General features: G+C 36.5%; 2 protein-coding genes across 7 annotated transcripts in view; one reads left to right on the forward strand and one right to left on the reverse strand.

Annotated features, from left to right (window-relative positions):
• LOC136038142 (DNA-binding protein SMUBP-2-like) overlaps positions 1–15,354 on the forward strand; it is a 544,983-nt gene that overhangs the window by 475,179 nt on the left and 54,450 nt on the right. The gene's annotated exons all lie outside the window — the stretch shown is intronic.
• The window catches only part of LOC136038143 (alkaline phosphatase-like), a 69,402-nt gene that overhangs the window by 11,747 nt on the left and 42,301 nt on the right, over positions 1–15,354 (reverse strand). For all 6 annotated transcript variants that reach the window (XM_065721179.1, XM_065721176.1, XM_065721180.1 and 3 more), the window contains 4 exons: positions 10,911–11,131; positions 4,345–4,537; positions 3,179–3,351; positions 429–612 (listed from right to left, as the gene is read on the reverse strand). In XM_065721179.1, coding sequence (XP_065577251.1) covers positions 429–612; positions 3,179–3,351; positions 4,345–4,537; positions 10,911–11,131 — 771 coding nt within the window. The remainder of the gene's footprint in view (positions 1–428; positions 613–3,178; positions 3,352–4,344; positions 4,538–10,910; positions 11,132–15,354) is intronic.

The raw sequence follows: 15,354 nt of genomic DNA on the forward strand, positions 1-15,354 counted from the left end.
TATTTGAAACAGCAGGCTCTACGAAAAGTTTGCAGAAAGATATGTGAATGAGCAGAAAGGTGTGTATTCAATCAGGCTTGTATCCTCATGATCTATGTTGCGCTTCTGTTCCTTCCTTTGAGCGCAGGTTAACAAACTGTTTTTGTCAGAAGCGTGAAAAATGTAAGATACGAATTTAAAAAGAATAGCGACGATTTGTTGGCTTTCGACTGTGAAAATGGGAGATTTGGCTCCAAAGTTGGTTATTTTCTAACTTCAAAAAATAAACTCTGAAGCTGTCACCCCATAACTTTAAGAAATATTTTTAGGGACAAATTTTTTGAAAGCGCAGAAACGTAAGGGTGTGTGTGTGTGTTTGTGTGGCTTAAATACGAAATGGAAAGCTAAAATAAAGAAACATAAAACAGTTTTATAGACGCTTTACTTACCCAGTATATATTCATTATCTAAAAGTGTTGGGTCTGAGAGTTGATCTCTGTTCTCTATGAACCTGTAGCTCGTTCCATGTTGATACTTATCGTCCTTCCACTCCTGTATTAAATCTTTGTTGTCCAACCGGGATGTCTTATTCCCGACGTTACGGAACTTACCTAGGCCACCTCCCAGAATGATCTAGAATTAAATGTTCATTTTTTTATTGAAGTGAACTAGTACCGATAACTTGATAACAGCATAAGGTCTCTTCTGGATTACGAGGTTAGTTGCAGTGAACCTAGATCCCGGATTACGTGTACATGCTTCTAAGCGATTTGTGCAAATTCAAAACTGGAAATCCTTATGAGAGAAAATTTGAAACCTTTGAGTAGATTTTTAACAATTTTAAATTATAAAACTAGATATAGATGATATTAAGTAACAAAAACGAATAGTTAGTAAAATTCTGATTCAGTTGTTTTTCGGTACGTTTAAGATTCTTTCTTTAATTGAGTGAATGAAATTTTCAGTAATGGTTCTATGGCCCAAAGATGAGCCCTGAAAGTATTTTCAAGATTTTACTTCATCTCCTTGCGTCCTCCAGGGAACTGACTTCATCAGCCTGGAAGCTTTTGTGCTAGGTTAACACTATCTGATACCCAGTTTAAGGAAACTTTAAGGTCACCAGAATAATCTATAGTTGAATGGCGATTTTTTTCTCATGGGTTAAACCTTAAATCGATATAGAAAGTGAATGAACTGTCTATATTTTGCCGCAATGTCTTCCAGACCCTACTAGATGCTGATGTGAATACCCATATAGTAGCTATGTTATCATATTGGTATTCTTCAGCAAGATTCGGTTTTAAGTCCGATATTATTTAACACCTTGGCTTCTAAGGTTACAAAACAAATTTCTGGTGGGTTAGGCCTTGATCTTTGTGATTTTAGTCTAATAAGCTATGCTGATGATTTAGATATGTTGAGTTTCTCTTTAAGTATATTGCAGGATAATTTGGATAAGCTTATATCTGGCTAAAGCGCTATGGGTTTACGAGTTAATGGTCGGAAAACCGAATTTCTGGTTTTTAACCTTATGAAACGGGAGACGTTAGCACCACCTGTATGAATAGTTGGTGCTACTATTTCACTGTCTTCTTCGCTTAATTATTGAGGTCTTTGATATGGTCGAGACAAGAAAACAACTAGAACTCTTTCCCTTGACACCCTTGTGTCAAACCTGCGAGTTAGCTATGGCAAACTTGCCCCGCTGAAGTACTTTTACAATCAGCAAATTTTAGCGAGGCTATATAGAGTAGTGGCTTTGCCAATGTTCTTTACCTATCTTCTCTATGGGAATGGTTTACAGAGATAGGGAGACTAAAGCTCAGAACCGTTTTTTGTAAGCATGTGATGCTTTTGACTCGTATACCGCTCTTTGAGAGAAATACATTTCTCTTGGAGAAGTATCGAATCCCAGGCCCTCGTGAAGTTGTGGCAGAGCTGGCCCTTCCATGGTAAAAAAATACCTAAGTGTATATAAGAAAAGCGAGAAGCTTCCTGGAAAAACAAGTAAAATGTCATTTTCTGCAGTTCCCAACAAATTTTCTTCAATCTTTTTTCGATCTATAATATGGAAACTTTACAAAATGACCACCTTAAAATTATTTTTTAACTGTCTTTCTTTAGTCGAATATTATACCTTTTTTTCTCAATAACGTTCATCGACTTTTCTGTGAAAAGACGAATTTAATCACATAGTTATTTTTTATTGAATATAAATTATTGAAGATTTTATCGTTAGTATTTTTTTTTGACTGTTTAAATATTAATTTGTTTGACTGTTTTGACTATTTGACTAGTCAAAAAAAAAGTTTTACTCTATGTCCCAAATGTTTAAGAACGACCCCTGAAACGCAAGGGCCGTTTACTTAGAATAGGAAGCTTTTTTAAAAAGGCTAATACTTTAGCGTGAAGAGCAAGGTATTGAGGAGGACAACTCCTTCATATACGGAATAATTTCTGATTGTTTTGAGTTTTAATGATGCTTCTTGCTTTTAGGTGGAAAAACTTCATTTTTTTATGTAATATATAATGGGAGTCTTTGAAAGTATAGTCAACTTGTAGTTTCAAAAGATTTTATGGAACTACTACTAACACTGACTCATTGCAGCAGCAACTTACCTGAGACTAACGTAGCTTTGCATATTTCTCGTTCATCCTTTCTATTCAGTGCTTCATTCTATGACCCGAAAATTCGAATTTAATTTGATCTTGAAATATGATAATTTCTTTCCCTTCCTTTGTGCCATCCTGGACAGATTTAGTAGCTCTAACTAATGTGCTTCTTCCTATAGAATGATTTATCTGGCTATATGGCTGTAGAACCCTGTCTTTCAGGGTCAGTTACATCCGTGTCAGATTCTCAGTCTAAATTTTTTGGGTTTGCAAAAAGATGATGATTTAATGTTAAATTTATGGATTTTGAATGAACCATGTTTACTAATCCCGTTAAACCCACAGGTGAACGAAGACAAATCGTTCAAAAGAGCAAGGGATTCCGCAACATTGTGATTCAAAAAGATTTACGATCCGTAAATTTTTACGCTGTTAAACTGCTGTTTTTATTTCTTTTTAGGAGGAAAATCATAATTGTATTTTCATACCTTTCACCCCCCCCCCCACCCTCCTCTTGGAATTGGCTAAAAGAACTGTATCACTGGATAACTGACAAATAGTGACTGAAACATTCAACTGTTCTAACCTTTGTATTTCTTCCTGGTGAATTTTCGATCATCTGTCTGGCTATATCTTTGCAGAAACCTTTTTCTCTCTCAGATTCAGGTATATCCATATCAGATTCCCAGTCTCTGTTTGGCGTGCTTGCATAGAGTGCTGCCGGTGTTGCATGAGTTATTCTGGTTGTTGTCACAAATCCTAATAGGATTACAAGAATACAATTGAAGAGTAATGCGCAAAAGAAAAACCTAACAAAAATCCAAAAGCATAAAGTACCATTGTGTACCAAAATAGAGGCAGGGGGATGGGCCTGATAATTTGTCCAAATCAAAACTTCCATGCTCCTGCAGCTCTAACACAGCTACCTTATTTTCTTTTCATCTGAACCCTCATCCATTAAAAAGTTAAGTATGGTGTCGGCATCTGCAAATACTAAATTAAGGTTGGAAGAACCTGAACAGTGTTTATACAAGAATCATGGCAACTTATCCTTGACTGAAACTCTTACACTCTTTAAACGGAAATAAGTGAACGAAGGTTAATTGATGCGATTAAATGTTCAGTTGATTGTTAAAAAAAAGTTGACAAAGCACCATTTGCAGAAATTGTCAACTTGTATTTCGCACAGACAGGAAGGCATACAACTCGGTCCAATTATCTTCTGTCTGACAAGCCCAGGACAGAGTAATTGAAGGACAGATTCATCCAACGTTGCACTTCGATCTGGAATGATCTTCCAGACGAAGAAGAAGAGAAACCTAAAAGTTTCTCTGTTGATTCTTTCAAAATAAGAATAATTAATCATCTAAAAATCTCGATAAAATACTAGCGGCAAATCAAATATTTAATTATACCTGGCGCTACAAATTTAGGAATAAAAAATAGTAAGATTTTAGACTTGGATTAAAAAAAAACTGTGGACTTTAAGAAGTCCAATAGCCATCCATAGACTATCCTCAGAGCCATTCCTAGGGTTGGTGATGCCCGGGAAAAAATTAATTAGAGTGCCCCCTCCCGACTCAAAAATAAGCAAAAAAAGCCGAATCAAAGTGAAAATCTTGATCAAAGTTGACAATCCCCCTGCCGCCCCCCTAGCTGCTGTTCCTGGGTAGCTGACACGGGTATCCCCTCCCCTTAGGAATGACTCTGAATAATCTGAAAATATTGAGCATTTTAAGATCAGTATTTTACCTGTGTCTCGTCCACTGTCTTGAGCCCACTGTAAAACTGACTTGACATGTGCCTTTTTGCCTATTTCTACGTTGCATGTATTAAATTTTGCCAATGAATTCATTCCAAGTGTATAGAAATTCGTTTTGATTCCAGAGAAAAAGGCAGTTGCTGTCGCACCACTATCTGGAACTTGTCTGTCGACATTGTATGTCTATAAATAATTCATATAATATTTTATAATTTTGGCATAAACTTATTTTTGTGGATGCCGTGCTATTATGGAAAATTCTAAATCGAAGTAGGTGCAAAAAATTTGTCCAAACCTTGCTGAAATACCTCTTTCTAGGGATTTCGTATAAATTGTTGAAAAACTGACCCCTTGTAATTCCATGTAAACAAAAGTTTGTTTACATATATATTTGTTTCTTTTGTACGGGTCAGACCGAAGTTTTGGGAGGTCGGTTCCAACGAGGTATCTCCCATCCTAGATAAGACCGTGATAACAGTAATTCGGTGCTATTTAGATTGACTCCTACAAGAGCAACGGCATTCTTAAATAATTTCTGAGACCGCATTGGCTAATCATGACAAAACATAAAATCGCGAAGAAGAGAAAACGAGGACAATAGCATCCAGTGAAAACACTACAAAATTCTGCAAATATTTCGGTCAAGCCCACCGCTTGACTGTATTTAATGCAGGATAATACAGATAAAAATATAAAAAACCAAACCTTAAAACAGATGGACCTTTCAGAGTAACAGTGAAAGGTAACACCGCAATTCCTTCTGCCCCTCAGCCCTTGGACGTAAGTGTACCCCTCAGCCCTTTTTCTTTACATTAAACTACAACATATGCTTTATTGAAGACCCTGTGGCAGTTCACCCATCAGTCACTGTACTTTGATGACGCGACTGCTGGTCCTACTGCCTGGAAAACTGTGTCTGAGTCTGGTATACGGTTTCACTAGTATAGTGCCTTTAAAAAATTGAAGTAATTCGTCTTTTATCGTTATTTTTTATTTTATTATTCTTTTTGCTTGTTTTTATCCTTTTTTTTTGCATATGCACGATAAACTTTACCAATAAATATTTTGAACTTGGTCCAGAGACATATGCCCAAGGAAAAGAGGGCACCTCACTCTGGCTTGGCTTATGGTGGGTAATGGTAGGTGGACAAGTATTCATTAAGGTCCAGGGTATTTTTTCACTGTTGTATAAAGCTTGGAATAGTAGGAAGATAAGTCTGTGGACCAAAATTAGAATATTGGAAGCCACACTGATGCAACTGGTCAACTATGGTTCTGAAAAGTGGGCGCTCCGAAAGACGAAGAAGGATTTGTTAGGTGTTTTGCAGTGGAACCGTCTGACTGACCGTATTTTAATCGTTGAACTGTACGAGAATACAGTTTTACCCCACTTTCTAGGGCAATAAAGAGTAAAGTTTGAGATTGTCAGAACACGTTCTGCGGATGAAGGATGACAGACTGGAGAAAATCGTGCTTTTTGGCCAAACATCTAGGGCCAATAGAAAAACAGGATTTCCTCGAATGAGGCTGGAGGAGAACGTAAGGAAGAACTTAATGGAAATTAGAACTTCTTTGGAGAGTGTAATTCGTGCTTTTTTGAAAAGATCTTTTCTCAGTGCCGGAAATATACTTATGTTATAAGTTATCCCCAAAACCAAGACTCCAAATTCTTATAGAGAAGTACGACCAATATCCGCCACGTCAAGCCAAGGTAACAGAACTCTTCATCTTGAAAAAAAAAATGATAAAACAAACTAAAAGCAACAGGGTCACATCCAGGATTTTTTCTCAGGGTGTTTCACACAAGGTTTTTTTGGTGGGGGAGGGTTTACACACACAAAAAACTACAAAAAACACATAAAAATTTGTTTATATCCTTTTTTGTTACGTTTTTACGAGTCAGAAAAACATTTCGTGAGGGGGAGGGTTCAAACCCCCTGACCCCCCCCCCTGAATACCACCTTGAAAGACAACATAGACCCTTTACAATTTCGCGGCCTAAAGGGAAACAACACTACGGTCCCCTTAGTCCTTCTAGGGGATATAGTCTTCAAATGGCGTGATAATGCAATGGTAGTACATATGTTGACCTTATACTAAGGGACTTTCAGAAAGCATTCGATCTCATTAGCCACTTGATTGCAATCACAATTATGAAAACTATGGATGCCCACAAACGTACTCTAGCTCTTGTTCTTAGTTCCCTGAAGAAAAAACGAACACTGTGTGTACTCCCAATGATCAAAGAGGAAACTACCTCAGAATAGGTCGTCCCTTAGATCTATGAGTATCTACCTTAGTTCTGCCCTAGGAATGACCCATGGACGGATGATAGATAGACTTATTAATCAACAAGTGAACTGACATCATTTTTATACGATCCTAATATGGGCTTATGCTAGATTTGCCTCTCACTCACTCGGACTATCTGTCTTGGCTTTTTGTACAATTAGCCATGGCTTTGATACCCACAACTACTTAATTTTGATTCCGTGATTTTGATTCCCCTATAAGGGACCACATCATCAACCTTGTTCTAGCAATATTCCATGAACGATTCAAGTTTGTAGATGAGCTCTCTCCTTTGTTTTCTAGTATTTGTATTTCACCAAATGACAGAGCCACAGTTCAGTGAAATATCTACAATGTGTTTTGCTACGTTAGCCTCATATTTGCAAGAAAAAAAAACAAAAAAAACTCCGGAACAATTTAATACAAACTCTGGGAAATTAAAAGTGGAGATTTGATACTTCATACTATGCATATTTTAAGAGGCTTAATTTGTAATTTGAGCACCGTGTTTGGAACTATTGACCAAGTGATCAATTACTAAGGTTAGAGAAAATAGAACAGTATTTATGAAATATGTATTTGCTGTGTTTTGCACTAGAAAATGATATTGCGAACTTAGCCTCGGATTAGTCATCGGCAACCTTTAGAAGCCGGAAATTTTGATGCATTATTAATTATTTTACAATTTGACTGACGAAGGGATGCGTGGGTGGGAAACTGAAGATGTGGAGTTCAGTTGGAGACGAATCATTTGGTTTAGTTTATTCTTTTCAAACTGAATGTTTTTATGCACTATTTCACGGGAATTGACATTCCCGTCAGTTACTGACGGGAATGTCAATTTTTTTTCGGAGATAAAGATAGTTAGTTTTAGCGAAATTTATCTCATCAGAAAGCGTGGATTTTGTTTTTTTCTATTTAGGGATTTGATACCACAAATAATCAGCCTATCTCGTCCATTATAAACTTTTCTGGTTTTTGTTCCCAAACTATTTACAATTGCTTGGGATGTCTTGCCTTAACTTGTAGAACTTCGATAACCAATCCAAATACACGGCAGGAAACAACTTTCCTTGAGATCTTAAAAAGATCTTGTAACTTCTCTTGTTTTGTGCTGGAGATAGAGATATTCAACTTTGACGAAACTTATAGCATTAGACAGAGTGAATTCTGTTTTTTTTTTTTTTAATAAACGGAGCATAATTTTTTTGAGATTCTGGAAAGGCTAGTCTCTAAAAACGTTCTAGCATACCTGCTAGGAAAATACCAAAATCATTCTCAAAAGAAATGAATTTTGATCAATTTTACAGCTCTGTGATTTTCCTGTTTGTGATTTTCAAATTGTTGATTGAAATTATCTTTTCAATCAAATTTTACAGTCAAATCACAAATTCTCAATAGCTTTCAATGATAACTAGTCTCCTTGGAGAATTATCTAATGAACCTTTTGTCTTTGAGACAGTCAGTCGACGTTGAGGCTCAGAAAATTGTGTTTGAGGTGTCAAACGCTCTTAAAAGGAGCAGAATTTTCTTTTTAAAGGGTAAGAAAGGGCAGTCCCTAGAAATGTGCTAGCATGCCTGCTCGAAAAAGGCTCAAAATTAGGTAAAAGGAATTTAAGTTATTTGGCTGCTTTGAGAGTTCTTTGTTCTTGTTCTGTTGTTCTTGTTCTTGTTCTGTTGTTCTTGTTCTGAGAGTTTTTTGTTGTGCCACCCGCTATGATTAACAAAATCGCTGATGAAAAGGAAATAAACTCTCACTGCCTTTTCAGTCAAATTTTACTGTCAAACCAGAAATTCTCGACAGCTTTAGATGGTAACTAGTTCCCTGGAAGTATTCACTAGTGGACCCTTTGCCTTTGAGGGGACCAGCCGGTGCTGAGGCTCGCGAAATGATCTTTCAGGTATCGCATTTCCTTAACAAATTTAAATTAATTCATATATATTGCCATCAAAACTATTGAATGAAGAATTCCCACCCTTCCCCTTGATAATATCTCGATTTGACATATTTTTCCTGCATAAGATATATAGATTTCATGTGCCCTGTATATGCTTTGTACACTTGAATATATTTAAATGATAATAACATTAAGACGGTTCCAGCACTTGTATTGTGAGGTAGCTTTTGTCTTAATGACCAAAATTGATTACCGGAAAAGGAAATGTAATATTGGCACCAATCTTATCTTAATTAAAATTTAAATATGCCTCCTTTTATTGAACTACAACTTACATCCGTCATCTTGCATGACAAGGGCGTTGATGGATTAACAACAGTGTTGCCAGATTGGCATATTTTTGGCCAAACTGGCATATTTTGTTGGTGACTGGCGTGAAAATTTTTGGAACTGGCTTGTGGCTTAAAACTTGGCTATTTTTATTTTGAGCTGGCTTATTTTTTGGCGTGATTTGCTTTTTCGGGAATAAATTTTATTTTTTGGCAATCCATTTGAGATGAATCTGATTTTTGAACGAAAGTTGGGGCCTCTGTACTCACGAAAGGTCAAAAACACGCATTAACTCTATGGTCAAAATACGAGTCAACCGCGGCAATAACATAATTTAACTTAATTTAATGAGATGAGAACACACAACTGCCTGACTGTATGAATTGTTAGGCAATGCACATGTATTATACTAATAATGATAATAATTCACCTCAGCACCAAGCCGTCTGAAGGCAACACAGCTATGCACGCTCTTCCTCCATCCTAATCTATTCAAAGCCTCCCTCTTTACACCCTCCCAGGAAGTTTCCATTTCCCTTAAATCTTTCCTTACGACATCCTCCCACCAACCGTGGACGACCTGCTTTCTGTATAGCCATAGACGATTAGCCGAAAAGGACAATTTCTGGTAATTTGTCATCTTTAATCCGCAGAACATGCCCTAGTCAGGTCTACCTTTGTCAAATTATAGCCCTAGAAAGCGACATCGAACCACACTTTTCGCACAACCTATTGTTTGAAATACGGTCAGTCAGCCGGGAACTTAATGCAAAAGTTTTTCATGTCACTTTTAGTTCCACCGTAACCTATTGATGATGATAATCATGATGGTTCAACGTCCCCACTGTCTTCGCCCTTTTACCTCGCTCTTACCCTTCTACCTCGTTTGAATCCGGCTCTACAGTCCAACATTGATAGATTCTGATTTTTGTAAGGAAAATATATACATGGTTATTGGACGATAATTTATGGTTACTGGACCATAAACCACTGATGATGATGATGATTAGGATTGAACGTGTCCACCGTACTTTGTCCCTTATACCTCATTTCAATCCGGTTCTACCGTCCAAAATCAACCAACATCTAACTAATCTGACGGTTTTTGAGTGATGTAGACCATAAATGATAACTGGACGGGATCTGACAGTTATTTGACCATAACCCGTTGACGATGATGGTGATAATGATTGAACGTCTCCCCTGTATTTTGCCCCATCCACCTCGTTTGGTTCTGGTTCTACTACTGTCCAAGACCGACCCACAGCGATGTATGTTGATGTTTATGATCTAAATAGATCATAAATGGCTATTGGATGGTACACGGTTATTGGACCATAACCCCTTGATGATGATAATGATGAAGATTGAACTTTTCAACTGCACTTCGTTCCTTATACCTCACTTGAACCCGGTTCTACCGCCCAAAACTAACCCACATTAATGTGTTTTGATGTTTTTGAGTGGAGTAGACATCAATAGATACGGATACTGGGCAATATCTATTGACTGAGCTTGTCCCTGAGCCTGGGAGTCCTTGTCCATGAGATGATTGTCTGCTTTTCGATTTTCCTTCGCTCACAAACTAAATGAAGCTTACCGCTAGCTAGGAACTCTGAAATGAATATACTTAATTCTGTTTTTTTTTTATTCATCTATTTTGATGTGGGATGGCTGATTAACTTTCAATTAGCATCATTAGTCCTCTCTTTAATCTTCAGATTTAAAAGTTACACTCCTCCTCCTCAGAGTACCCACTGAAGGCGAGATATGTGGCCTCTAAAGGGACTACAGTTCAATTTTGCCTTAAAGTTGACAAATATTCTATTGAAGAAATACCCTGTCTGTAAAACATCCTGAATGAAAGCACCGGCAATAGATCTTTCGTGAGTGGGTACAAATGCTGCCAGAAGTTTTCCACAGTGCGTTCTTTTCTCAGGGGGTGGGGGTACCGCCATCTTGTAGTGGTCGTAATTCTGAATTTTCAAGGTGTTTTACATATACAAAAAACCTTGATTTTTTAAAAGGAGAATTACCTTGATGAGTGAAACGTGCGGAAATTTCTCAAAATGGAGGTAACCTTCTTCCCCTCTTCTTCCATCTTTTTGTCCCTGATAAATCCTTGCGGCAGTGACTGTTGACATTCCCATACCATCTCCAATAAAGATGATGATATTTTTTGCTTTGTTCGTGTTTCTTATTACCCTTTCAGCTTTTTCCAGGTCCATTTTAGCTAGTGAATACCAATGGTTTGGACCTGAAAAAAGAAGCTATTTATAGTAATATTGATCGAAAGTATCTTTTTTTGGGACCAAAATTAAAGTAGACGAAGTCAATTATAATAATAATAATTTTATTTCAAAAAAGACCTCTCGTACAAAAAAAGAGAAAAGCGGAATAATACAAAGAAGAAAAGGAAAAAACAAGAGATCAGGTGTAGAGGCATAAAATCGAACAATTTTTCCAACGCCTTTTTTCTTTACTTGTTTCAGTAGACGGCACAACGACAATTGGGTCCACCATGTTTCGAGATCTTAGAACATATGAGTTTCTCTCGTAGAGAGGGTATTGAAGTAAAAACTTGAGGTATTTGCAGTATGCAGATCGGAGTTTTAGTGTTAGCTGAAACTCCTTATTTCTCAGTCTGTTCATGAGTCATGTACTTAATTAATTTTTTTTTGCCCTTGCTGAGGTATTTCAATAGCTGTAGAAGGCCTAAAAAATTTCTAATTTCGCGGTGGATTGTTAATGTGAACCATGTCCAAATGGCTGTTTTTCTATTACCCTTAGCCAGGGTCACCAATGCACGAAGATGTAGGAGAGGACATAAGTTTGTTTTTCTTTTAAGGTACAATTTTTTTTTTAGTATCGGAGGGTATGATTTTTTAAAATCAAGTAAAGGGAACACCCCCCCCCGTCTTGATCTGCAATTGGCGTCTCTGTCCTTATTTTTTAACAGATAGTAGTAGTAGCATTAGAACAATTTTATTAAAAGTGATCATTTTTATATAATAGCACTGCCGTCGTACTTATCAAATTGTCCTCTCGATAATTGAAAAAAAACACAAAAAAACAAATTTACCTTACACAGTTGCAGCTGAAAGTAAACGGTTCAATGTTAGTCATTGTCCATTTCTTACAAATTTGATTTCCTAGTTGAGTCAACTTTAATAATAAATTCAATATTTGTGGGGTCAAGAGAACACGTCATCGAAGTTGGGTGGTATTGTTCATAGCAATTAATGTTTGTTTTAGGTTTTATCTTTTTATTCATGGTAATTTCTGCCCTTTATAATTTTTTAATTCGCTCTTTACTTGTTTTTGAGAAACTCTTTTGAAACACGTTTTTGGGTCCAGTTTGATAAGTTGAGCATTAATTTTAATATCTGCTCAACATTCTCTGAAGTGTCAACTTAATACCAACTTCATATCAGTGGCAACGGGACCACCGACCAGCTGAACCACCGTGCAGCTGACCTCTTATAACTGAACTCTCGTGCAACTCAACCACCGTACTCACATTAGGTACAACACGAGTTAGAATCTTTGCATGTTCAACCTTGTTGGAATTTTTTTGGTTTTTGAAGTAATAATTTAAATGACTGTCAAAATGATTAATAAAAAAGTTCTGTTTTGTTGTCATAAAAACAAAGAAAAATCGGACGTCACAAACTCTTAAAGCCAGCTTTATTTCTCCTTTTCTATGTCTGTCAATGGGGGGGGGGTCCCTTCGCCCAGTCACTGTGTATGGGTCTAGGAGTATACCCTCCCGCCTCTCACATGGAAAAACTGAAAACATGGTTTTCCAAATTGGCATGTTTTATTTTGGTTCTCTTATTTTTAGTTTAGCTGAGAAGTGCTAAGGAAAGTGGAAAAGACGAATTTATGTGTAGGTCTTTCCCCCCCCCCCTCCGTGCAAAAATGTTCTCATGAAAAATCCTCCAAAAACTCTCCCCCCTCTTCAGCAAGTTGCCCGTTGTTAACATACAAGGTTTTTTTTTCAAGAAAAGAGAGCATGTTTTATCCTATAAAAAAAAAACATGGAGCATTAAGGTAGGGAAATTTCAAGAAGAATGCCAAACACAATCAAAAGACATTTTTCCTTTATTGGTTGTAAAAAGGAAATACCAGCAATATTTACAATGACTGATGGTATTAACCGTCACATCATTCTGAAAATGTTCAGGAGCATCTTTAACTAAATCAAGAGATACTTTGAGCATCCAGTTTTAGAAGACGACGGATATGCAATGTGTCGAGAACAGCTGAGGGTATAAACTTGAGGGTATGAAGTTTAAATTTATGGTCATGTTGAAGGAACGTTGAAAAAAGACTGGAGTGCAACCAGTCCCCCTCCCATATCCATTTTAACTCATTATCAAATTCGTTATCTAGATTGACAAAGTTAAAAATTTAATCACATATGATTATTACGTAACGTCCACAAAGGTCTGATTCATCTATCTATCTATATATATATATAAATAAGTTGTCTGTCTGTTATGTCTGTTACACTTTGTCTGTTACGCCAGATTATATCTTCTATATATATAAAAGAAAACAAACTAGAATGTAAAAACTGGAAATTGCATAAATATTTCGAAATATTTTGACAATAGATTAAAGTAATTCGAAAAAAGAAAAATGGTAAAAAACAAAAAAAACTAAAAAGAAAAAACCTAAAAAGAAAAAACGTAAAAAAATAAAAAGATAAAAAACTAAAAAGAAAAACACTAAAAAAGCTAAAAAACTTAAAAAAGAAAAAACTAAAAAAAAACTGGGAAATGCACAAATATTTCAATATATTTAGAATTAAAGTAATTGAATTAAAGTAAGTATTTAAATAGATTAAAGTAATTCGAAAACCTTAAAACAGATACCCCAAATCTTGAGGTTTAATATAAATTGTTGGAGCTTTAGCATGCTTGGCACGTAAAGATTTTTCCAAGTGAAAAATCTTGGAAAAATCAATTGAAAAATCAATTTGTCAATGAACATTGACAAATTGAAGAAAACAAATCAATAAAAAGAAGAAACTAAAAAAAGAAAAAACTAAAAAAAGAAAAAAAAACTAAAGAAGAAACTGTATTTATATATATAAAAATAAGTTGTATATATGCATGTTTCTTTGTTTGTGGGTTTGCATTTGACGTCATTATAAGTATATAAGGCTTTGTATATGACGTCATTATAAGATGACACTACAGACCGGGACACCGGGACACAAATGACGACCGGGACACAGGGAATATAAATGACGACCAGGACACAGGGACACAACTACAACGGGGACGCCGGGGGCACAGGGGGATATATAAATGACGACGGGGACACAGGGAATGTTCGGTTAGCAATCACCATCAACAAAGCTCAAGGGCAATCGTTAGAAAAATGCGGTTTAGATGTGAATACGGATTGTTTTCCCATGGACAATTATTATTTTGCATGTTCAAGAGTTGGTAAACCTGACAATCTATTTATATGGACAGACAATGGGACAGCAAAGAATGTTGTATATTTGCATTTTTTACGTAGTTAAATATATATATATATATACTAGTTGTTGGGGTGGCGCTTCGCGCCACCCCAACACCTAGTTGGTGGGGCGCTTCGCGCCCCCCCCAAGCCCCCCCGCGCGCGTAAGTCGTTACGCGCCATGTTAGTTACGCGCCATTGTAGTTGTGTCCCTGTGTCCCACCTGTGAATATAGATAGATTTATATATGTGTTTCAAACTACGTAAAAATTGCGAATATACAACATTTTTGGCTTTCCCACTACTGGGAGCTTTCCGTTTCCAATTGCCAGCAATTGATCTGAAAATGTTTGACCAGAGTCATCGTTTTGCAATCGGACACGCATATTTGTCGTTAATTTTAATATTTTTACGTGTGCCCATAAATTATAATTTTTCCGGCAAGCATTCATTTCGTCTGCAGGAGTTAAACTCCGTAAAAATTGCGAATATACAACATTCTTGGCTTTCCCATTGTCTGTGCATATACAAAGCCGTATGTACTAATAATGACGTCATATACAAACGCTCTTTTTACAAACAAACAAACATGCATACACACAACTCGTTTTTATATAGATAGATAGATAGGTGGATACAATACAAATTAACTGCGTAAAACTTGCGAATATACAACATTTTTCGCTGTCCAATTGTCGCTGCATATAAATAGATTGTCAGGTTTACCGACCCTCGAACATGCAACGCACAATTGTCCATGGGAAAAACAATCAGTATTTTGAAATGCAGATCCGTTGGAATCATGGGAATGCGAGGAATAAGAACAGCCTCACCCTCAAAAGGCCCTGTCAAGATTGTGGCCTCTATTAGGTTTTCCATTGTTTTTTTTTTACGGCAAGTCGCGTGCCACTGCAAAGCTTTGGTGGGTTGATATTTCTTGAAAGTATTATTGGTACGCCTATTTTTAGTTGTAGCACGTGTGGTGGAAACCCTGAAAGATCTATG

Source organism: Artemia franciscana, chromosome 17 (genome assembly GCF_032884065.1).
Source record: "Artemia franciscana chromosome 17, ASM3288406v1, whole genome shotgun sequence".
Lineage (NCBI taxonomy): Eukaryota > Metazoa > Arthropoda > Branchiopoda > Anostraca > Artemiidae > Artemia > Artemia franciscana.